Below are 26272 nucleotides of genomic sequence, written 5' to 3' on the forward strand. Positions count from 1 at the left end.
GAAGGGTTGAACAAACAGATGCTCCCTATAGTCGAAAGAGTCCATGGAGACCATAACACAACCCACATGGACAGCAGGTGTTTTTCTGGACTCCAGCTTGACAGAATACTGCAGGAAGCTGTTGTTCTTCTCAGCATATCTTGGGAATGTTTTCTTCATTCCCTCCTGACTCTTTCATGTCCCTTCCCTCCCCAAAACCTTGGGATGGCCTGACCATTACATTTCTTCCTTTTTTAAAAATAAATATTTTTATTTACAGTTTTGAATTCCAAATTCTCTCTCTCTTCCTCATCCCTCCCTCACCCTCCCTGAGGGTATAAGCAATCAGATATAGATTATACATGTACAATTATGTAAAAATTACCATATTAGTCATTTTGTCTAAGAAAACTCAAATAATAGAAAAAATGAAAGAAAGTGAAAACTAGCCTGCTTCAGTCTGTGTTCAATCAATATCAGTTCTTTCTTTGGAGGTAGATAGTATGCTTCATCATTAGTTCTTTGGGATTTTTTAGGATCATTGTATTGCTGAGAATCATCTCATTCACAGTTCTTCTTGAAACAATATTGCTGTCACTGTACACAGTGTTCCCCTGGTTCTGTTCATTTCGCTATACATCAGTTCATAAATGTCTTTCCAGGCCTTTCTGAAATCATCCTGTTTATCATTTCTTATAGCACAATAATATTCCATTACAGTCATATATTGCAGCTTGTTTAGCCATTTCCCAATTGATGGAAATCCTTTTGGTTTCCAATTCTTAGCCACCACAAAAAGAACTGCTATAAATATTATTGTAAAAATCGGACTTTTTCTTTTTTTTGGGGGGTGGGAATCTGACCATTAATTTTTAACAGTCCTATATTGGAAAGAAGCCATTCAGTAAGGAAGGTACATTTGTATTTTTTCTTGGAGAAAGCATTCTAAAATATGTTCAAAATTCTGGTTTAGTTATGTTTAGATAAAGTTTGAGACAATTTTCATCCTTATTAAGGCCAGAAAAACTCTCCCTACTAGAAAGTCATCAGCTCTATTGTTCCTTGTAATGCTTGTTGGGCCCCAAGTAGATGCCAAGATAATCACACTTGTTGAGAGTCCTCCCTCTCCTTAGGAGTTCTTGATCTTGGCCTCAAATTAGTGTATTTACTTGGAAAAGAAATAGATTGCAATGACAATCTAGCCTCATAATTAAACAGAGGAAGACTAATTTGCATTTTTTTCTTGGCTTTTGTGGATTTTTCAGTCTTCACATTTGAAAAAATTCAGCAAGCATTTAACTGTATTAAGTAGGTTTTTTTTAAGCTGTGCCAGGCATTGTGTTATATGCTAAACATACAAAAACCCCCAAAACATTTGCCTTCAAAGAGCTTACATTCTAATGAGGGAGATATGTGTGTATATATATATGTTCACATACATTAGTATTATATATTGATATTGATATATTTATAGCTACATACAAAAAACATGGAAGGCAAAAGCAAAGTAATGTTAAGGGAAAACATATTAGTATCTGGGATGGCAAGTGTGGCATGGGACACCAGGAAAGGCCACATGTAGAGGTGACTCTTAAAGGGAGAAAAGGATTACAGTAGGTAGAAGTAGGGTGGCCAGTGCAAAGACATGGAAATAGGAGGCATGGAAAAAGACATTGGGGGGGCAGCTAGGTGGCACAGTGGATAAAGCACTGGCCCTGGATTCAGGAGGACCTGAGTTCAAATCCAACCTCAGACACTTGACACTTGCTAGCTCTGTGACCCTGGGCAAGTCACTTAACCCTCATTGCCCCACCAAAAAAAAATTGACCAAGACATAGAAACATCAAGCAAGACAATAAGGCTAAATAAAGACAGGATTGGGTCAGATTAGAAAGAGCTTTAAATAACAAAAAGAACAGTTTCTACTTGATCTTGGAGAAGAATGACACGGTTGGATTTACACTTTAGGAAAACCACTTTGGAAGTAGAGTGAAGAATGGATTCGAGTGCAAACCAATTTGAGGCAAAGAGACCAATTAAGAAAGTATTGGGAGAGTCTTGGCTAGAGGTGATGAGGACATGAACTAGGGTGTTTGTGTGAATGGACAGAGGGGCAAAGATGCAAGAGGTGTTAAGGAGGTAGAAATTACAAGATTTGGCAACTGAGCGAGTATGTGGAATGAGTAAAGGAGAAGTTGGGGATGGAAGTCTGGATGGTTAGAAGGGTGGTCATGGTGCCCTCCACAGAAAAAGGAGGTTCAAAAGAGGAGGAAATTGGAGAAAAAGGTTAATTCTGTTTTGAACATGTTAACTTTGAGATGTTTATGGGAGAACCAGTCTAATAGGTGATTGATGATCTGAGACTAGAACTCTGGAGATAGACTAGGACTGTAATATAGATATGGGAATTTTCATAATAGAGAAGATAATTAAATCCATGGGAAGTGAGAGCTCACTGTAAATAAAGGCAGAGTAGAGGCAGCCCCGACCTGCCTCTACCTCAAAAGAGATCACTACAATAGAATTTAAGCTCCTTGCCTTCAAGGTAAAGGCTACTTTACTTTTGTCTTTGTGTCTTTGTGTCCTAACAGTATCTAGTGGATACTTAAGAAATGATTGATGAATTAAATTGAATCAAATATCACATATAGTCTAAGACAGAGGCTTTGGAGTTAAAAGAGAATTGTAAATATGGAAAATTTTTCTCATCATTATAGAGTATAAGAGACTCTAGTACCACCTTTCTGTTTTAAGAAATGAGAAAAATAAGCACTTGACTTGTTTGAGACCTTCAGAGAAAGAGATTCTGTAGCTATCAGGAAATTCAGTCCTAGGATAAACAGCCTCTGTCATCAAAGAGTGTTTCCTTTTGTCTAGCCTTCTTGGTGAAATGTTAACCCATTCTCTTTTGTTCATTTGCTGAGCTAGGAAAAAAAAGCAAAGAATAGTATTACTTGTATTTAGGACATCTTGTGCAGTTAGTGGGCATCCAATCACCTCTACTGAAACACCTTGATTCCATCTTAGACTTCTCAGTAGTCTTGTACAACTGTATCTTGCTTATGCCCTTAGTCTTGAATTTGGTTTGTGTTAGCTTTCCCCAAAGGTAATAAACTTGGCTCCTACATACTATGATGTTTAAAATCTAAATTGTGTGGTCGCCTTAAATTAGAAGCTTTAGCACAAGTCTTTGGGCATTAAGCATTTATTAAAGCATACCGGGTATTCATGTGGAGTTCAGAAAGTTAAGAGAAGGCCTGTCTAGCCTAAAGTTCCAGCCTAGTTTGGTTCTTCCTCAAGTCCTCCACCACAAGCCTGCTTCAACCATGAACTCCCTCAAACTGAGTGTGGAAGCTTTTTATAGGTCCAGAGCATAGGAGGTCCTTACACACTGCTTCAAGCTGATTGGTTAGCATCATCCAAATCCATTGGTTCACTGGACTTGAAGGTGGTCTCAAGTTGAGTTAGCTTCTGAGAACAATACCTTCTTAAGGGCTGGCCAGGTGTGATTACAATCTAGTTAACTTGAAGTAGGCTAATCAGAAGTCAATCACTCTCACTTAATTCAGTCAGTTTAGATTAAATTCCAGGTAGGCCTTTGAGTATCTGCTAAATCCCATTATTTTTTCATAATACAAACAACCTAACTTGGCTCCTACAAACAACCTCATGTTTCCAGGACATTTGATCCATAAATAATTTATTCAAGAGAGACACAAATAGAGAAAATTTAACTTGACACAGAGAGAGGACTAGTATAGTATTTCCTTAGCCAGTGTAATAAGGAATAATTATCCAGTGGTCTTATTACATGCTGACTCTTCCTTCCCCCAGACAGTGACTTTATTTTCCAAGAATCAAGCTCAGAGTTCAGGTAGGGCAAGTCAGTGCTTCGCATATTCTGTAGTCATGAACCCAAGGGCAAAGACAATGCCTTGCTTCTTTCCTCTCTTCCCTAACAGCAGAGTCCCACATATTGGCAGTAATTTCTATCTTGCCTAAGTTTATAATTCCACCATTCCTGAGGCACCAGTAATTTGCTGTGTCAAAACAATTACCTCTCCCTTCCTCAGAAGAAATTTGTAAGTTGGCTCTCCGCCTTCAGTGGCAAATGGTTCTTTATGCTAAATGACCCTTATACCCACAAACTCCAAGCCTGCCTGATAATGCAAACCCTTTCCCCTCTTCCCCCTCTGTTTCTTAACTTCTACTTCCAATCTGTTGCCCCTGTTCAGTGCCTTTCTGCCGTGACTGATTGATGTATCTTCAGCATTTGGGGAAATCATGTATTTTGCTTCCCTTACCCTCTTCCCCTAGTGCTTTGCTCCCCCATACCTTAAAAGAGAGTGAGGAAGAGGAGGAAAGAGAAAGACTAAGCCAAATTCATCAGCTTTTCCACATTTAATACTTTATAATCAGCAAAGAGTAGAAAGAGACCTGGCCTAGGGAATCTGGAACATGGGTTCAATATCTGCCTCTGGTACATATTAGACATGTGACCCTGAGGAAGTCATTTAGCCCCTTAATGCTTACAGTCAACTTTCTGTTCATTGACTGAGGGCATTTCCTCACAGGAAACTTCTCCTCCCAATGAAATCACAGTTCTGGACACCAATAAACAAACACATTACTTTATATGTTTGGTTTTTTTCCTTATGCTGCTTATATGCTCAACTATATTTTAAGTCTCTTGAGATAGTTACTATGCCGTCTACTTCCTATCTTCCACAGCAGTTATCATGGCACTAGGCATACAGTAAGTACTCAGCAAGTCACTGTTCTTTGATTAATGATCACAGCTTGTGAATGCTCATTTGTGTGTTGAATAACTATCTGTCTGTCTGGCTTCCCGTGTGTTCTAGGACCCAGATGTGCCACCAGTATCTTTTTTCAAAGTCCTGAAGCTGAACAAAACAGAGTGGCCTTACTTCGTGGTGGGAACCCTCTGTGCCATTGTCAATGGGGCGTTGCAGCCAGCGTTTTCAATAATATTCTCAGAGATGTTAGCAGTAAGTCTGAAAAAATATCAGGTCTTTGTCAGTCCATCAGTTAGCTGTCTTTCACCCAAGCCTCAGTGACTGAATGTTGCCTTAATGACCCAATGGGAGCAGCTGGTTAACTTTCAATAGACCCAGTCCGTGATTTTATATCTCTGTTGGTTTGAGGCAAGTGTTTTCAAGTGAAATAAAGCCAAGCCCGAGTGAGTCCCTACAGAGAAGAGATGGGAACTCTAGACTTTATGGACTATTGAACACCCAGAGAATTTATCAAATACCTACTATGTGCTAGGCACTTGGGATTCAGAGACTACAGGAAATTAACAGTCTTTGCCCTCAAGGAGTTTATAGTCTAGTGAGAGGAGAAGGGGAACAATAACAACATATTCTTCTTCATCTTCATCATCATCATCAATTTGGTTTACCTAATGCTTTAAGGATTATGTAAACACAAGCTATTATTGTTGTAGTACTTTTCGTAGATGATTAAGCTGATTGTAGATAAAATTAAATTTATGGATAGAATTAGATTGAATGTCTAGACTAGTGTTATCATAGATAATTTATCACAGATAATTAAATACAAACTATGAAAGTAATTGGGGAACATACTAACAACTAGAAGAGTCAGGGAGAGTGATATTTGAGCTGATAAAGCTCATAGACTTTTGGAATAATAGAAAATTCACCATGACCACCATCATCATCACTAGCATTTTCCTAGCACTTTAAGGTTTGCAAAGTGCATTATATAGTTATCTGATTTGATACTAGCAGTAACCCATTTTACAGATGAGAAAAGTGAGGCAGACAGATTAAGTGGCTTGTCCAGTGTCAGTCACACAGCCAGTAAGTGCCTGAGACAGGATTGGAACTCAAGTTCCAACTTAGTGCTCCCTTGATGCCATAAAAAATGATGATGATGACGATGACAATAATAATGATAATAAACAAGTTGCATTTATTATAGTGCTTTAAGATTTATGAAACACCTTTAATGTGACATTTAATAACCTTGGGTTAATTAAATGACCTGAGATTAATTTGGATTACACATATGGCCTAGTATAGGCATAGAGTGCTGGGTTTAAGGTCAAGAAGATCTAGGGTCAGATCTAGCCTCCTGCACATCCTGGCTGTATAACTAAGTCAGCTGATCTTGAAGTGGCCTCTGGCAGCTCTCTAAACCTCTGAGGTGGAGAGTGAGTGCTAATCTTCTTCCATAGAGGGAGTTTTCCCACTGTTTTTAGAGGCCATCAAATCCAACCCCCTCATTTTATGGATGATGAAACTGTGCCCCAGAGACATTAAATAGCTTGCTCAACTGGGTCGAAGGTCACACAGGTAGAAAACAGAACACAGGTCCTTTGATTCCAAATTCAGGGTTCTTTCCCTGACACCATCCCGACTGTCTACATTGGGGGTTTTCTCTATAGCAATAGAACCACAGGCCTAAATAGAATAAATAATAGAAAGAACAGGCCTAAACAATGACAAAAGGTTATATTACTCCAAAACCACTTCATCTTTTCTTAAAACCAGTGGTTTAGGGAGTCTGGTTTCTGATATGTGTCACAAGTACCATTGTTTAGAGCATGAAACACACACACACACACACACAGATGAAAAGTCACCTAATCCAAGTGGGTTTCTTCCTTCCTGTTCTATAGATTTTTGGACCAGGGGATGATGAAGTGAAGCAACACAAGTGCAACATGTTCTCGTTGCTGTTTTTAGGGCTTGGAATTATTTCTTTCTTTACTTTTTTCCTTCAGGTAGGTGCCCATCCAACTCCTACTTTGCTTCCAAATACTTAGTTGTCATTATGGATCAGTCATAAAACCAAGTGTCCCTTTCAGACCCTTCAAGCTGACTGAAATCACAAAATGCAGTTTGGGTACAGGTTCTGAGAATTTGGAATGTTCAGCCTTAGTCGTAGAGAAGAGACAATAAAACATATATTTCTTCTCTCAGCAGAGAGATGGGAGACTGCAGGCTCAGATTGTGGGGGGAGGGGGGCGGGGTTCATGTGGCATGTGTGTGGGGGTATGTGGCACAACTATCTTGCTGCTTTTGCTTAATTTTGTTATTGTTACAAGGGAGGGGTTCGATGCTGGGAGGTGATAGCCATATATGTAGATAGGTGTGGTATAAAAACAAAAGTCATCCAGTGTACCTCCTTCTTTTCTTTGAGGAGAGTGGGGTACTATGGGAACAAAGTTCTAAATGTAACAGCTGACCTGGAAGATAGTTGATTAGTTTTGTAGGTCTTTTTTTATTTTTTTATTTTTATTTTTAAGGGAGGCATTTGGGGTTAAGTGACTTGCCCAGGGTCACACAGCTAGTAATTGTCAAGTGTTTGAGGCTGGATTTGAACTCAGGTCCTCCTGAATCCAAGGCCAGTGCTTTATCCACTGCGCCACCTAGCTGCCCCAGGTCTTTTTTTATTAACAATTTGTCATAAGGGATGGCTTTCTGGGGGAATGAAGGAGGAGGGATATATTGGGGGATGAAGGGGTATAATTAAGGGAGGCAGCTAGGTGGCATAGTGGATAAAGCACTGGCCCTGGATTCAGGAGGACCTGAGTTCAAATCCGACCTCAGATACTTGATACTTACTAGCTGCGGGACCTTGGGCAAGTCACTTAACCCTCATTGCCCTGAAAAAACCCACAACAAAAAACCCCCCAAATAATAATAATAATAAATAATAGAAAACAAATGTCATTGGAAAACTTGTATTTTTTTATGCAAACAAGCTCCTTAAGGTTAGGAAAACTTGTGTGACCTAGATGTTGTACTCAGATGTTTACTCCTGGGCTTTGCTACTTATAATCTTAGAGAGCTGCTTGGAGCACTGAGGGGATAGGTGACTGTACAAGGGTCACACAGCTAGTATTCGTCAAAGGTAGCTGAACCTAACTGTCTGTCTGACTCTGACTCTAACTCATCCTGTATCCTTTTTATGAAAAGTGGTACCTGACATAAAATAAGATCTCTCTAGGCAGGGGTCTTTAAGAATGGGTCAGAGAGTGGATAAAGCACTGGCCCTGGATTCAGGAGGACCTGAGTTCAAGTCCAGTCTCAGACATTTGACACTAGTTGTGTGACCCTGGGTAAGTCACTTAACCCTCATTGCCCTGCAGAGACAGAGAGACAGAGAGACAGAAAGAGACAGAGAGAGAGAGAGAAGGGGTCAGACAATGAACATTCTGAACAGTTTGGGTGTGACCAAGCCCCAAAAGAGTATCAACTTAACAACCTTTCAAGGTTTCCTCTAGGCTTGGGATTCTATTAAAAATTTGAGATTTGAGGGTATGTGAACAGTCAGTTCAAACACCATTAGGAGGGACTAAAGACTATTGTTCTGGGAGATTCACTAATTTGCATCATTACTAGTGGGAGAGTTCTTCTAAAATACAAAGCAGAAATCCCCAAAGTGGACCACAATTTTCTTGGAAGGTGAAAGTTACATGTATGTAGGTGTTGGAATCTGAGAAACTGATGACTGAGGCCTGGGTGAAGGTGGGAAATAATAACAGTGCCTGTTTTCTTTTCTTCTTAATCAGGGCTTCACATTTGGGAAAGCTGGGGAGATCCTCACAACAAGACTTCGGTTTATGGCTTTTAAGGCAATGCTAAGACAGGTATTTCTCTCTTGGTTTTTAGATTCATTCTTTTATTCTTCTGGGTGTGCTAAGGCTGCGATTCCTCCTGCACAGATTTAACATACCTTCCCCCCCCACCAATATACCTCTCCCGGACCATTTACATCGTTGATGTGGGGGGGAAGGGTAGGAAATTATAAGTTAAAATGAGAAAAATAGATTCTCTGGATTTGATATGACTCAAGTGAACAACATTTTCAGGACTAGAAGCATCTTGTACTCTAGGGGCTTCATATTAAGACCTATGACCTAAAATTCAATAGTCTTGTAGCAGATTGGATAAAGAATGCTCAACTCTGCAAACTGACCTCATTACTACCTTACCCTGCCCTCTCCCCCATCTAACTTCTGGGGTTCTGCACCAACGAAAGAGAGAGCTCCAGGACTAGAAACAACCACTGTATTAGTGGTCACGATGGGCTCATGGATCTAGTTTGAAAGGACCTTAGGAACCATCTTGTCCAACCCTCTCATTTTACAGATGCGGAAACTGAGGCCTAAAGTAGTTAAATGACTTAACCAAGTCACACAGGTAGTAAGAGAGCTAGAATTCGAATTCAGATCTTGTAATGCCAAGTTCACTGTTACAAATGTTCTCCCTCTGAAGACAGGCCAGCTAATTGCTGATATAACCTAGTTAGGAGTGATGCTTCCCAAGTCCAAGGAGCATGTTCAGTATTGGCCGGACCCTCATCCTTCTGCCAAGGTGGCTGAGGCTACTCTCTTCCTCAAGTCAATACCAAGGGTATGTTTACAGGGTAGCATGGCACTTCCATCTCCAAATTAAGCACATGTCCAGTATGTGCACATTGTTCTTGCTTGTAGGGGTTGATAATTGTGTTGTTGTTGTTTGGAGAGTGGGGAGCATTATTTCACTGTTTCAAGAGTAGAGAGGTGGGGGCAGCTAGGTGGTGCAGTAGATAAAGCAATGGCCCTGGATTCAGGAGGACCCGAGTTCAAATGTGGCCTCAGACACTTGACACTTACTACCCTGGGCAAGTCACTTAACCCTCATTGCCCCCCAACACACACACACACAAAAAAAGTAGAGAGGCAATATGGTATAGTGGATAAAGTGCCAGTCTCAGAGTCAGGAAGACCTGGATTCAAATCCTGCTTCTGCCACATTCTGGCTTTGTGACCATGGACAAGGTGCCCCAGATAACATTCTAAGAAGATTTTACAGGTGAATTGCCCATCTCAACATTGGTGGAAGCGGTTTCCATACTAGGGGTTCCCTACACTAGTGAAATCATAGGACAGGACCAAATACATTTTTTAAAGATTTAAAGAATATTGTTTGGCTTTGTTATAGGATATGAGTTGGTTTGATGATCCTAAGAACAGCACTGGTGCACTTTCGACAAGACTTGCCACTGATGCTTCCCAAGTCCAAGGAGTATGTAACCTCTTCTCAAATTTGATATGGCTGGAAATCAATATGCAATAGAACTTTCACTTTCTGGATGATTTCTTATAGCATTCCATCTTTTCAGTGATTGTTGACCTACTGGATGTTTTAATGTTTGCCATTTTAATTCTATTGACCCAATATTTATAAAGTGATAGGTGTTTGGGATACATAAAAAATGAAACATCTGTCTTTGAGGAGCTCACATTCTACTGGGGAATAAAGCAGGTACACAGCTAAGCAAATAGAAATCATATACAGACTAATACAAGGTGAATTTCCCTCAGCACTACACAAATTCCTTTAAATCAGTAGCATGTTTTCAGTCCATCGATGCCCTCCTAGTGGACCAGAATCAGCGAATTCCAAAAAAAAGGGAGCTATTTAATTGGGATTAAAGTAAAGTCCCACATTTGGGTTTAAAGAATAAACAGCTGCACAAGAAGGAGAAGAAATGATTAGAAAACAATTTTGATGAGGAAACCTTTAAACATGATAGCTAACTGCAAATCGCCCTGGACTTGGAGTCAGGAAGACCTGAGCTCAGATCATGCCTCGGCCACTTTCTAACTATGTGATCCTGGATGAGTCACTTGGATAAGTCACTTAACAACTTCTCAGTGCCTCAGTTTCCCTATATAAAAATGGGGATCATACAATCACTCAGCTCTGGGGTTGTTGTGAGGATCAAATAAGTTAACATATACAAAGTCAAAGTCCTTTGCAAGCCTTAAAACTATATAAATGTTATTGTTATCATTATTAATATAAGTCAACAGTATGATGATGTGGAAAACCAAAATATCAATACAAGCTTATATTGCATTAATTAGAATAGTGTTTAAAATGAGAGAAGTAATAGTTCCATTGTATTCTGCCCTGGAGGGCTCTTAACTGGAGTACTGGGCCACGTTATGAGTACTGCATCTTAAGAAAGCATTTGACAAATCCGAGCCAGTTCAAAAGAGGGTGTCCAGGATGATGAGTGAAGTAGGAACCACGCCACATAAGGCTGAATGGAAGCAACTGTGTGTGTTCAGCCTGGAGAAAGGGGTTATAGCAACATAATCACTAGATGCTCCCTACGTATACAAAGTGAGCACATTATCTTTCCCCTAAGTATTTTACTCTTTGAAATTTCCTTATTCTTTTTAAGGCTGTGTCGTTCCTTCTAGTCACCCAAGCCAGCTACATAGGGGCCATCCTCCACTCTTCCCTCTAATAAGTCCTGTCCATTTTAAACACATTCGCATTTCTTGCATAGGCCCCCCTCTCTCCCTCTGACACATCCACCTCCCAGGTAAAGGCTCACATCAGCTCACACCTGAACTCACTCTAGTCCATCCTCCGCTTGATTGCCAAAGGGATCTTCCTAGAACACAGGTCTGACCATGTCACTCCCCATTCAATAAATTCCATTTGCTCCCTATCACCTCCAGGAACAAATACAAAATCTTCTGGTGTTCAAAGCCTTCATAATCTCTCCCCTCCCCCACTTCTAATAGGTTTACATCCCCAAATACTCTGCAATCCAGTAACCCCAGTCTTCTGTCCTTTTCTTGCACAAGACACCCCATCTCCCAACTTAGTACAATGGCTGTCCTCCACGCCTGGAATTCTCTCTCCTCGTCTCTGCCTACTGGTTTTCCTCACTTCAAGTCTCAGCTAAAATACCACCTCCTATAGGAAACCTTTCCCAATCCTCCTTAATGCCTTCTCTCTGGTGACCATCTTCAGTTTATCCTGTATATAGGTTTAGTGAATAATTGCCCATTGTCTCTCCCACAGACTGTGAGCTCCTTCAGAGTTGGGATGGTATTTTTTGCCTTTGTTTGTATCCCCAGAGCTAAGCACAGTGCCTGACTCATACTTGTTGACTGATTAGCTCAAATATTTCAAAGGCTGTAATGTAGATATGTTCTTCCTTAGCTGTTAGTGTTGGACAATCTGGGGAGGCAGATGTGAGCTAACATGAAAATATTCCTATTTATCGAAGCTGTCCAAAATTAGGATGGGTTCCCTTCCTTTCTAGGTAGTGGGTTTTCCATCATTAGAGGCCCTCCAGCAGAAACTAGACCCATCATCACTTGTCAGAGATGTTGTAGAAGGGATTCATGCTTTGATCTTCCTCAAACTGTATATCCTTTGAGGTTATCCCACTTGATAGAAGATGTTCCCTTGATAGAAGATGTTCCCTTTTTTTCCATCCCATCCATGAAAAGAGAAGCAAGAGACTGGAATGAGAGTTTAAGGAAGTGGGAGAGAAACTACCAGAATCAGTGATGGAATATCATGTAGCCATGGTGTAGTAAAACAGTTTGGGGGCCCTTTGTCATCTTCAGGTCATCTTAAATCATCTTCAGATCATCCCTCTCTCTAATCTTCAGCCCCACCCCCATATACAGTTATTTGCTGTGTCTTGCCAATTTTAGTTCCCCCAAAACCCTTCATGGGCAGCTAAATGGCACAGTGGATAGAGCGCTGGGCTTGGAATCAGAAAGACTCATCTTCCTGAGTTCAAATCCAGCCTCAGACACTTACTAGCTTGTGTGACCCTAAGCAAGTCACTTAACCCTGTTTGCCTCAGTTTCTATAAATAATCTGGAGAAGGAAATGACAAACCACTCTAGTATCTTTGGCAATAAAGATCCCCAAAATGGAGTCGTGTAGAGTTGGTCACAGTTGAAAAATCTAAAGCAACAACAACATCCTTCATATTCATCCTCTTCTCTCCATTCACAACCTGGGGTCAGACCCTTATCACCTTGCACCTGGAGTATTAAAGTAGCCTCCAAATCAGTCCCCAGTATTTATTCTCTTTCTTCTCTAATCCATCTTCCACAAAGCTGCCAATTTGATATTCCTAAAGCATAGTGCCTTCCTTGCTTAAGAATAATAATCACTAGTAACAGCTAACATTTATGTGGCACTTACTATGTCCCAGGTATTGAGCTAAGTGCTTTACAAATAGCTCATTTGATCCTTGTAATAACCCTGGTGCTACTATTATCCTTTGTTTACAAATAAGGAAATTTAGGCAAACAGAATTTAAGTGACTTGCCCAGCATCACATAGCTAGTAAGTGGCTGAGGTTATATTTGAACTCAGATTTTCCTGACTATAGTCCTCATGCTCTAGCCATTGTTCTATCCTAGCTGCTGGGATATCTCCAGGAGACTATTGCCTCCAAGATAAAAGACAAAATCTATGGCTTATTATATAGAGAACATCACAATCTGGCTTCAACCTTTCTTTCTGGTACAGTTTTAGATTATTCTTCACACACACACACACACACACACACACACACCCCACATACACCTTCTATATTCTAGCTCAACTGGTTTACTTGTTCTCTTTAAAGACAATCCATACCTCTCATGTCTTTGAATTAGCTGTTCCCTATGCCCAGAATTCAGTTCCTCCTTTTTCTGCTTCTTAGAAGCCCTTGCTTACTTTGAGACTTAACTCAAATGTCTTATCCTACTTGAAGTCTTTCCCAATAATCACAGCTGTTAGTGGCTATCCACCCACCTGTGACCCACCACACCTGAAGTTACTTTATCTTGACTTGAGTGATTATCTCTGATTTTTTCTGGCATAGCTTATCTATATCTCATGTATACTTAATTTATATAATGGTCTATATTTTATACTTATTTATCTGTGTACACCTTATCTTCCCTGAATTAGGATGTTAGTTCCTTGGGGGCAGGGCCTATTTTGCTTTTGTCTTTTGTCTCTGGATGTCTTTGTATCCAGTACCTGATGTGTATTTGGGGGCTTAATAAATGCTTGTTGAATGAATCAATGAATGAGCTCATTTGCATGGAACATGGACCACAGATCCTTCTTTCCTTTTCAGGCCACAGGTAGCAGGCTGGCTTTGATTGCTCAGAATACAGCAAACCTAGGGACTGGCATAATCATATCATTTGTATACGGTTGGCAATTAACGCTTTTGCTGTTATCAGTTGTTCCAATCATTGCTGTATCAGGAATCATTGAAATGAAAATGTTGGCCGGAAATGCTAAAAGAGACAAGAAGGAACTAGAAACTGCCGGAAAGGTGAGTCTGATAAAGCTTCATGTGAATGTACAAATAACTTGTGGAAATTTGCTATTGAGTTTTGGCAATTATCTGAAATGAATGGTTGATTACAATTTGTAATCAACCATTGTAGCTTATAGTCCATCACTTTGAGTAATATTGCTTATTGTAATCAACAGTGACCGAAGAAATGGGTGTGTATAAGGCTTTTGGGTAGTCCACAAGTCTCTGATATTTTTATTCCTTATTCCTGAGCTATATTTTCAAATGTATATATTTTTATCATTCTTACCAGTTCCCAACATTGAATTGTACTGTAGTATATGTTGATTTAATTAAGAGGGTCTTACTGAATTCTTTGAATTCTTTTCTTCTTCATCTTCTCTAATGGATGATGGTGCATGAGTGATAATTATTTTTATGGTACTCTTTTTGCTAACAGTTAAATGTTATATAATGAAATTTAGTATTGTTGGGGTCAGGCTAGGAACTGGACCTGTCACTTCACTGGTGTACAGAGCTTTCAAGGAGAACTTCTTTCATTAATGCGTGTCAGTACTTTTCCTGTAAATTAGTCTAAGAGAGTTGCTCAGAAAACCAAGACATTAAATAAATTTGCCCAAGGTCCCAAAGTAACACAGCCTTGTTGGAACTTGAATCCAGGTCCTGACTCCAAGGCCACTGTCTATAAATATACTATGTTACCCTCTCTTTGTGTATGGTTTTGGGCAGGGTGTGTATATGTATGTGTGTGTGCTACACCTGTGTGTGCATGTGTGTGCATGTGTGTGTTGTGTACATATACTTTTTGCATGTATATTTGCATCCATACACACACTCTATCTCTATCTCTGTCTTTACACACATATGCAGTCTGAAGTAAAGGGTTGCTTTGACTCTTTTAGGAGCAACAATCAACTTCTGAGGGTCTTAATTATATGGTTTCATCTAACCTGCATCTGGCCCAGTTCCTGGCACATCATAAATGTTTAACCAATGCTTGTTAAATTGAATTGAATCCTGAAAGGAACCTGGTAGTAGAGAGAGAGAGATGCTGGACTTGAGTCCAGGAAGGAGAGAATCCTATGAGTGAGAGCAAGAACTGGTGCCAAGGAGATGCACAAGGAGAGAAAACCCCTGAAGTAGCAAGGCAGAAGAAAGAGGCAAAGTCCCAGGGCTGCTGAAATCTGAAGGGAAGTCTGGAAGAGACTTTTAGAATTCTTATCAATGGAAGGAGATAAAAGAGGTGAAAAATGACTGATAACTAGATTTAGAGTAAGACAACAGCTTCCAGCTTCTTCGTGACTTCCGGCTTTCACAGGAAGCTGTTAAGCACCCATCCAAGGCAGTTGAGCAGCATAATGTATAATCCCCCAGGAAAAGATCAGAAGACTAGTATGCATAAATAAATAAAGCCTCTCTCAGGAGGCTTTATTTTATTTTAGCCAACAGACAGTTTGGAGGCTAACTGTCCTGGAATCCTTCAAGAATGGAGTGCTGCTGTCCAGGAATAGAGTGCATGGCTATCATTGTAGTGACCTGAAGAGAAGGTGCTAGGTTCTTCTACCAGTGCAAAATAACCAATCCATATACAAAGGAATAGTTATAGACTCTCCAAACAAAAGCACATATCAAGAATTGTTGACATAACCCTAAAATCTGTGATTTTAAAAACTATTTAATGCTACTATTATGATTAACTCCTAATAATAGTATTACCTGTTAGTACTAGATAGAGTGTTAGACTTGGAGTTAGGAAAAATCTAATTGAAATCCTGCCTCAGATACCTACTATATAACCCTGGTTCTCTATGCCTCAGTTTCCTCTTCTGTAAAATGGGGATAATAATGTCTATCTCTTAGGGTTATATTGGCAAGGTGAAATAAGAGAAATACATACATATATACATGAAAAGTATTTAGCAAGCCTTAAAGCACTATATTAAATGTTATTGTTGTTTAGCCATGTCTGATTTGTCATGACCCCATTTGGGGTTTTTTTGGTAGAGATACTAGAGTGGTTTGCAATTTCCTTCTCCAGATCCTTTTATAGATAAGGAAACTGAGGCAAACAGGGTTAAATGACTTGCCCAGGGTCACACAGTGTCTGAGGCCAGATTTGAACTCAGGTTTTCCTGACTCCAGGCTCAGTGCTCTACCCACCTAGAATCAAAGGATTTGGATTCAGATCCCACCTTTAACATCCCCTCTCCTTGGGCAAGTGATTTGGATTTTCTGGGCATTAGATTCCTCAGTAAATGAGGTAAAATGAAGGGATGGAACCAGCTGGCCCTTGGCCTTTTGTCAGGGAGTGGGGGAACTGGGATGAACATTTATCTAGCACTCTAAGGTTTAGAAAGCACTTTTTATATATGACTTCATTAGGCCCTAGCAACCCCAGTACAAGTATTATTACTCCCATTTTACTGATGATGAATCTGGGGTTCTGGGAGGTTAAGCCCCACCCTCCCAACACACAGACATGCCTAACAGAGAACAGAGCCAGCATTGAAACCCAGGTGTCCTAATTCCAAGGCCAAAATTCATTTCACTGCACTACCAATTGAATTAGTTAAACTGAAAGAATTCAATTGATTTCCCCTTCTCCCCACGACCCCCCACTCCAAGGTCACCCTGCACAATACAGGTTACTGATACTTTATTTATCCTTGCCATTCCAGAGTTTGTTTCAGCTGGAGCCTCTCCAAATCATATGTATCAGCTGTGTGGTCTTGTGGGGGGGGGGATGTCTCTTAACTTAAGACTTATCTTTAGTGGGGCAGCTAGGTGGCTCCATGGACAGGGCACGGACCCTGAAGTTGGGAAGACCTGAGTTCAAAATCTCACCTCAGACACTAGCTTCGTGACCCTGGACAAGTCACTTCACCCCAACTGACTTAAACATCCAGGGCCATCTCCAGTCATCCTGATGTATATCTCGCCACTGGACCCAGATGGCTCTGGAGGAAAGAGTGAGGTTGGTGACCTTGCACAGCCCTCCCTCATGGAAATCCAATTCAGTGCAAGTCATGACATCACTCTGATGTCATGGTCTCTCTTTGAGATCAAAGGACAAACAACAACAATCTCTACTAAGGTTTAGATAGGTCGTAGTCTACATTTCATAAAAAGGGGTTCCCACACTTATGAAATCATAGATCTTTGACTTGTTAAAATATTACTATGATAGTAAAATAATAAATTTGTTTATTTTATGTTAACATAATATTTACAAAAGACAGTATGGTGTAGTGGGCAAAGTGGTTAGCTTTGGAGTCAGATAGACCTGTATTGGTTTTCTGCCTCTGATACATAGTAAGTAGCTTTTGCAACTGTGGCCAAGTCACTTAACCTCTCCAAGTCCTAGGGAACTCTCTAAATTGTTGGTCTGTATGTAGGAGTGTGAGAGTTCCTTTACCAGGAGTTCCCTATAGAATCACAGGTACAGACTAATAATAACAGTTGATAATACAGTACAATATATTATAATGTAGTTATTATTTCTTCTAATGAGGCTCTGGTCTGTTACAGATTGCATCGGAAGCAATAGACAACATTAGGACAGTTGTGTCCTTGACCCAAGAAAGGAAATTTGAATCGATGTATGGAGAAAATTTGAATGGTCCCTACAGGTAATAAATAAACACAAGATTCTTACTACGTGCCTGAGCTTTGCTGAAAAAGGGGTGAATCAATATTGAGTTAATGTCCTCGAAATATTGAACATTATATTTCTTCAGAAAGTCTACTAATGATAAGGATGCAGAGGCATTATATAAACAGGTAGATTTTAAAAATATTTTTTAAAAAACCAATTTAACAGGAAACATTATGATAAAAACAAGAGCTGTGGATTAGGATTTAAGAAATCCAGAGTTGAGGCGTATCCCTACCCCTGCTACTTAACTAGCCATTTAATCTTGGACAAATGTCTTGGCCTTCCTGAGCCTTTCCTCATATGTAAAATGGTGATAACACTTGCATTCACAGGGTGGTTGCAAGGAAAATGCTATCACAGGCTAAATCCTGAAATGTAATATAAGTGCATCAGGAAAGTCAGGACCCTATAATCAAGAGATAGCAGAAAACTGAATAATTATTTGGTTTTGAGTTTGGGCTGTGTTTACTACATCTGGGCAAAACTTAATATTGGATAACTGGTCAGCTTCATTCTGATTAAGGAAACTTTACCAGAGGTGTCCTGTGCTCTTTGGCAAATTTAAATCTTTCATCCTCTAGGAAAACAGTAGCTCTAAACTATTATAGCTGCAGAGATTCCTAGGTTTAGATATTAGTTTAATTGAATAATTTCATTCATTTATCAAGCATTTATTATATGCTACGCATCAGGAACACAAAGGCAAAAGTCTTTATTGACAAAAAGAATTAAAAGTTATCTTGCCAAGTAGCTTATTACTTAGTAAAAGGGATGAGACATGTATACAAATAGCCTTATAAAAATTAGAATGAGGAAGGTACAAAGTGTCATGAATTCAAATCATGAAGGAGTCTTTAGCAGATGGAGAATGAGAGAGGTTTCCTGGAGAATGTATCTGCAGCATTGCCCCATTTACCAAACTAGAAACATCTTTAAAAAATGAATTTAACTTCCTATGGCTTGTTCCAGGAGCAGCTAGATGGTGCAGTGGATAGAGTATCAGGTCTGGAGTCAGGAAGACTCATTTTTGTGAGTTCAAATCTGGCCTCAAACACTAGCTGTGTGATCCTGGGCAAGTCACTTAACCCTGTTTGCCCCAGTTTCCCCAGCTGTAAAATGAGCTGGAGGAGGAAATAGCAGGTCACTCTGGTATCTCTGCCAGGAAAACCCCAATTGGGGTCCCAAAGAGTTGGATGTGACTAAAAACGACTGAACCATGGCTTATTTATGATGAAGCTATGGTGATTTTTAGTAGTCATTATTTCTCAAGCTGTCTTTGAACCAAAGTGTTCTAAAATTTTTCAGAAAATAATTTCAATCTTACTAATATGTAGTTTCTGCAATCTACTTTCATCTTCTTTTTTGAAATCAGTATATTTCCAAGATACTTTCCTCATTAACATTGTATGCCGGTAGGAAAGCCATAGGCTCCACTCACTTCCACCATAGCATGCTCTTATGCTTTAAACAGTTCAGCTCATCAAATAGGTGACACCCGACTAGATGCAAAACATAGTGCTTGTTGTTAAAATTTTTTTTAAAAGCTACAATCCGGGGGCGGCTAGGTGGCGCAGTGGATAAAGCACCGGCCCTGGATTCAGGAGTACCTGAGTTCAAATCTGGCCTCAGACACTTGACACTTACCAGCTGTGTGACCCTGGGCAAGTCACTTAACCCCCATTGCCCCCCCACCCCCGCAAAAAAAAAAAAGCTACAATCCCTGTCTTTAGGAAGTTGATAACCTAGAACAGGTGTTGTTAATGTGGGGACTGGGGAACTTATTTTTAAAAATATTTTGATATTTCAATATAATTAATTTCCTTTTGGAATCCTGTATACAAGGGAAGGAACATTTTTAACCTCTTTCTATGTGCCAAGCCCTGGGCTAAGTGTTTTACAAATATTATTTAATTTTACTTATTTATTATCTCATTTTATTTCATGCATTTAAAAACATGATTCTAAGAAGGGTTCTGTAGGCATCATCGAGTTGCTAAAGGAGTTCATGACATGGAAAAGATTAAGAAGAGCCCTTCATCTGGAATAGAGTAGCTGAACACAAACCACACTCAACAGGGAAACTGTTACTAAGGTTACTAAACACACTTCCTTACTTATAGGGATGGCATCATTCTGGTGATGGTTTATTATCTCTTCTGTTGAGTGATAGAGCATGCCCCCAGATTCTTCCAGTGTCCATTTTGGTTTTGGTGCTATTGTTTTTCCATTTGAAACTCGATCTTAAAAACTACACCCATGTCCTAGTCTGATTGAGATTCTGGGAAAAAATAAGGAACAATGGGAAATTGATACTTTGTACTATAATATTGACCCAAAGCATGTTCCAGCATTTAAAACAACTCATCCTTAGATGATGCTTTAAAGTTAATACATTAGGGGGCAGTTAAGCACCACAGTGGATAAAGCACTGACCCTGAATTCAGGAGGACCTGAGTTCAAATGTGACCTCAGCCATTTGACACTTACTAGCTGTGTGACCCTGAGCAAATCACTTAACCCTCATTGTCCCACCAAAAAAAATTAATGACAACTTTTTTATTTATAAAAGTATTTTATTATTTTCCTGTTACATGTAAAGATAGTTTTCAACATTTGTTTTCATAAGATTCTTAGTTCCAAATTTTACTCCCTCCTTCCTTTCCCTCCCCTCTCAAGAAAGAGAGCAAGCTGATATAGGTTTATATATATATATATATATATATATATCACATTAAATATATATATATATATATATCACATTAAATATATGTCTGCATTAGTCATGTTGTGAAAGAAAAAGCAGAACAAAAGGGAAAAACCTCAAAAAAGAAAAAAAAACAAAAGTAAAAACAGTCTGGTTCAATCTGCATTCAGAATCCACAATTCTTTTTTCTGGATGTGAAGAGCATTTTCCATCATGAGTCCTTTCTTGGAACATTGTATTGCTGAGAAGAGCCAAATCTATCACAGTTGATCATCGTACAATGTTGCTGTTATTGTTTACAATATTACCCTGGTTCTGCTCACTTCACTCAGCATCAGTCCACTTAAGTCCCTCCAGATTTCTCTGAAATCTTCCTGCTCAATCATTTTTTACAGCATAATAGTATTCCATTACATTCATATACCACAACTTGTTCAACCATTCCCCAATTGATGGGCATTCCCTCAATTTCCAACTCTTTGCCTCCACAAAGAGAGTTGCTATAAATACATGTGGGTCCTTTTCCCTTTTTCATGATCTTTCTGGGACAGAGACCTAGCAGTGGTATCACTGGGTCAAAGGGTTTGCACAGTGGGGACTTCTCATTTTTAGGTCATGAGGGACTTCTAGTTTGTGCCTATAGATACATATATTGTTCTGATATTTGTATCTTTAAGACATTCATTTTGAAAAGAGAATCTGTAGATATTTGGGTCAAGAAGTCCATGTGTTAATAAGAATTAAACTTAAGGCTAAAACTTGATGTTGTCTTTTCAGGGTTGTTGTTTTTTTTTTCCTGCCACATATCAGGGTTACTGAATCTTAGTTGATATTTTTATCTATGTCAGTCCTCAGAGTTTCACAGGGTCATAGAGCTAGAGCTAGAAGAGACCTGAGAAGTCATCTAGTCCAACATAGCTAGTAAATCTAGGATTTAGAATTAGACTATATCTAAGAGGGCATCAGTTTAAATCTGGACATCAAATTGGAGCTCATTTTATCTAGCCCTTTCATTTTACAGATGAAAAAACCGAGGGCCAGAGAGGTTAAATGATTTACTCAGGCTCACAGATAGTTTATAGCAGAACCAGAATTCAAACCTGGGTCTCTCAAATTTCAAATACTTATATCATCTTGTTAAGGAAGAAAAGTGAGGCAATAGTTATAAACTAACTTTTTTTGGTCTTCTTTTTCAGAAATTCTGTGCAGAAGGCCCACATCTATGGAATCACTTTTAGCATTTCCCAGGCATTTATGTATTTTTCCTATGCTGGTTGTTTTCGATTTGGTGCTTATCTAATAGTGAATGGACACATGCGTTTTCGAGATGTTATTCTGTGAGTATCCTTAAAATTTCTATTAGGCCATTCTGTACCAGGGTTTCAGATAGTATTGTTGTCTTAGGTTTAGAAGTTTCTCTTTTGTAAATAGAGATGATCTTTGGCAAGAATCACTTCAATGAAGGGAGTTTTTAAATAAAAAATGAAGTCTTTTGCTATGATGATTGTTATTCGTATGCGGGAGATAGTATGGAAGAAACCACAGTTTGGAAGTTAGGGTCCTTGAAATCTTAGAGATAAAACATTTAGTCCAATAAGGCATCCTCTGTCCAATGCAGGAATCCTCCCTAAAAAATTCCTCACAGGAAATCATCCAGTATCTGACCCTAAGGCAACCTCCAACGAAACTTATTCCAACATCAGGTGATTGTAATTGTTAAAAAGTTCTTCCATACATTGAACTGAGACCAGCTGTCCTATAATGTCTACGTTTTGGTCCTAGTTTTGCTCTCTGGAAATGTGTAGTAGTTTAGATGACAATCTTTTAGATATTTAAAGATAGATATCAAGTACCTGCTCCCATGTCTACCTTCCTGCCCCTCCTCCCCTTTTCCACCTCCAGATGCTAAGAGAAGCAGAAACAAAATGGAGTAGCAGAGAATTTGCTGGAATTGGTACCAGAGAGAGTTAATTTAAATTCCATTTCTGACACTTACTAGCCAAGTGACCATGGCCAAGTGTCTTAGCCTCTCTGAGACTCAGACAACTCTCTGAAGAGTTGAGACAATATAAAAAATGAATAACAGTGAGTGACCATTTCAACACAGTCATCTTTGATGTTATTGACAATCATCTTCCCCTAAAGAATTTTTTGTAGGCCAACGATCACCAATGTCTTCAACCATTCTTTATATGACATGGCTTTGAGTCCTACCCAGATCCTATACACATACTCTGATTTTTCCTTGCCCTTCTTCATACTTTCAAGTGGACACACTAGAGTCATTGGAACTATCACTTCCTTAGTTCTGGACACTGGACTTCTCTTCATTAAGATGACACTAGTGTTTTTTTTTTTTTTTAGGATACAATAATTCACACTGGGTATGCATTTACCCAATATCTATCTCCAAGTCTTTTTTCATATTAATTACTTTTATTGTAGGTCTTTTTCTTCCTACAGTTTGAAAGTTGTGTAAAGTTCCTTTGCCCCAAGCACATTTATACCTCATCCTATTTATTAATCTGAGCCCATCACTCCAACCTGTTAAAAATTTTTTGGATACTGATTCTTGTCGTTGAATGTATTAACTGTCCTTCTCAGGTTTCTGTCTTCAGTAAATTTGATTAGCACACCAGTGTGGTACAGTGAGTGAAGAGAGCACTGGATTTTGGATCATTAGAGATATAAGGTTCTAATTTGGCCCCTAATACTTTCTGGGCAAGTTCTTTAACTTTTCTGAGTCTCACTTTCCTCATTTCAAAAAAAGGAGAGCATAACACCTGTAGTACTTACCTCATAGGGCTATTGTCAGGAACAAATTAGAGGGTGTGTGCAAAGGAATTTGCAATCCTTAAAATGCTATATGTGTTAGTACTCTTAGTATTGTGTTGTCATCTGAGGCAATGGTAAAGCAGTCAAAGAGGCCAAAACAGAAGAGAAGTGAGCAGCATGCCTCTAGAGAGTTCCCTCTAGTTTTGTGGTTCCTATTTTTTCAAATATTAGGACCTCTTTTTAACATCAAACATATTAAGGACCTCCACAAGAATTGTCCTATAAGTATTTCTAAAAATGTTTGATAGCAAAAAATGACTATGAATTTAGCGGTGCTTTTAAGGAAATTTATAACAGCATCTAAATACATTTGAAAAATAATGTTATGCATAAGTGCAAGATATAGTATTTATTTAATCTCTACTGAAATATATCTGTTTGTTATCCTGTCACATTACATATTTTTGGAATTTAAAAAGATGGTATGGAAGTGACCATGTTTTCTGGAAGCTGATAGAGCAAAAGCTAGAACAAATTCTATCATACTAGGAAGGCTTTGGGTATGATTCAGATTGTACATCATGTTCATTGTCTAAAGATCAGGCTAGCTAAGTACAAAAAGTCTCATTACCAGTAGGTTAACCACTGAGTGTCAAGTTATTTGGCCATGACAAACCATGAAACTAAGAAAAAATACAAAATGTGACTTAGTCCTATGTAAGCTCTTGCTGCTTCTAGAAGAGATGGTTGTAGAATTACAGAAAAAGGGACAGATGATTCTAAGAATCACAAAGTTTTTAAACTGGCTATAAACATGCAAGAGTGAATTTAAATCTGCATCATTGGAGGAGGAACCCATTTTGGTTAGATTATAAACCCACTTGAGTATTACAGTACTAACATTAAATTAACTGTTGGTGCTCAAGATGTAAAATACTTGTCCAGTGATCAATAAGTTGTCATACATATTATGGAACTGAATCATATCAACATTGATATGACTCATATATAAATGAAATCAGAAGTTTTAAAGAAATTAGTCAAATGGAAGTATCACCCAAATATTCTTCTTGGAGAGGCAAATAAGATGTTGGTAGATTTGGCTTTATCATAGGTTTAAAAGAAACATCACTTCAAAGGATACTTGGTCATCTCACATTGTAGTGCATGTGATGAATATAGGGCTACTCAAAGCCTTGGAGGTTTGTGGGCAGCCACATTTGCATAGGAAAGGTAGAAATTTGTAATAAAAGATTTGAGGTATAGGGCAATAACTTCATAGAAGCTCCACTTAGTCCTTTTTGTTCTTGCTTCCTTATATTTGTTCATTTGCATGGCAAAATCCATAGGATCTTGGTAGTAAAATGTATTTCAGAGTCTAAGTTTCACACAGCTTACCATCAAATCCAAACAGTTAAGACAAAATCTTTAGCTTCAAGATACTGTCTAGCTTTCCTTTGAGACCCTTAGTTAGGTGTGATAGCTTATATCTATGGCCATAGACTAAAAGAGCTATTCGCCTAAGCTTATCAGGAAGAGGCTTTCTAGTCATTGCACCTTAGAAGACAGGAGACAGAACAGCCAGTACATGCCCTGGAACAGATGAAGCCCAGAAGCTGGTCACAGAGAGAAAAATCCACATTCACATACCCTGTGGAGGGGCCCAGCAGCAACTACAAGACGAGCAGAGCAATGCCTAGCAGAGATGAGCTATCCAGAAGAAATTAGAACCACATGATGATATCACCAGAGGACATCAGCAGCCCTACAGTTTTGGAGGTGTGAGTTGCCCTGGCAACATGTGTGTCCCTATGTGTGTTTGCCCCACACATGTCCCTGGCCACATGGCTTCCTGGTGTGTGCCTCTTCATGCATGTTCCCTGGCCACACTTGTTCACTATGTGTGTGCACTTTGTGCATGGTTCATGATCATGTGCATTCCTTACATGTATGCCTTCCTTGCATGTACTCTGGCCAGGATATACACTTATGTGTACATTTCTCCACACATTTTCCCTAGGCATGTCCACTCTTCCCATTGATGGCTTGTGTATTTGTGAGAAAATGTGCTCGGGGTTTATAGGGGAAAGGTTCTACTTCTACTTGAATTCCTATTCTACTTCATTAAATGATTTTTTTTGGAAAAAAATGTGTCCTCTAGCTATTTAATAAAAAGTAAATATATCAGTCAGGAGCTCATGAAATATAACTCTGAATAGATGCAGACCCACATAGTATCTTGAACCTGGGTACAACTTTTCTATATCCAAGAAAGTATTGTAGGTGTTAACATGAATATAAGCAAAGAGACTCATTTCTAGATAATTGCAGATTTATATATTAATAACTATTGCAAGACTTAATAATTTTTTAAAAAATTCTAAGAAGAGCTTGATTTTAAGAATTACAAATTACATCTATATCTATTCTAATATTTGATGACATCAATGCAAAGGTGGAAAATGGGGAGAATGGTAAAAATATTAGAAAATATAACTTTGAATCAAGAAACAAAAGTCTTATTTAAACAAACTACTGATGGGCCAAAAAATAGAAAATGGATAAAGGGCAGACTTGGACACTGAGTTTACCATTTCCTACATGAATTCAAGGGACATAAAGAAAGCAGCCAGGGGCAGCTAGGTTCCACAGAGGAAACTAGGTGGTGCAGTGGATAAAGCACTGGCACTGGATTCAGGAGGACCTGCGTTCAAATCTGGCCTCAGACACTTGACACATACTAGCTGTGTGACCTTGGGCAAGTCACTTAACCTTCATTGCCCCGCCAAAAGAAAAGAAGAAAAGAAAGTAGCCAAAAGAGCCTAAAAACAACCTCAACCAGAAAATATTTTATCTCCTTGCCAAGTAGCAACATATGGCAGTCAAGGGTAATGATGGTTTAGAGTTTAAAGTTGTTTGTAAAATGTTACAATAATAGTAAAAGATTGTAAACAGTGTTGCCCTATGAAGCAGTAAATAGTGATGAAAGGAGAAGGGAATTTATTGAAAAATTGGTGTGAGGCCCAATA

The 26272-nt window shown here is 39.0% G+C and overlaps 1 protein-coding gene across 13 annotated transcripts in view; it reads left to right on the forward strand.

The window, feature by feature from the left end:
- The window catches only part of LOC122727963 (phosphatidylcholine translocator ABCB4), a 114609-nt gene that overhangs the window by 69866 nt on the left and 18471 nt on the right, over nucleotides 1-26272 (forward strand). For 12 of the 13 annotated variants that reach the window (XR_006353220.1, XM_043965908.1, XM_043965910.1 and 9 more), the window contains 7 exons: nucleotides 4842-4988; nucleotides 6647-6751; nucleotides 8546-8623; nucleotides 9960-10043; nucleotides 13921-14124; nucleotides 17638-17738; nucleotides 21665-21805. Coding sequence is in view for 12 of the 13 variants with exons in the window: in XM_043965908.1 (XP_043821843.1) it covers nucleotides 4842-4988; nucleotides 6647-6751; nucleotides 8546-8623; nucleotides 9960-10043; nucleotides 13921-14124; nucleotides 17638-17738; nucleotides 21665-21805 (860 nt within the window). In the remaining variant the exon portion in view is untranslated. The remainder of the gene's footprint in view (nucleotides 1-4841; nucleotides 4989-6646; nucleotides 6752-8545; nucleotides 8624-9959; nucleotides 10044-13920; nucleotides 14125-17637; nucleotides 17739-21664; nucleotides 21806-26272) is intronic. The other variant, XM_043965911.1, reaches the window with a different exon arrangement.

This window comes from Dromiciops gliroides, chromosome 5 (assembly GCF_019393635.1).
Source record: "Dromiciops gliroides isolate mDroGli1 chromosome 5, mDroGli1.pri, whole genome shotgun sequence".
Taxonomy (NCBI): domain Eukaryota; kingdom Metazoa; phylum Chordata; class Mammalia; order Microbiotheria; family Microbiotheriidae; genus Dromiciops; species Dromiciops gliroides.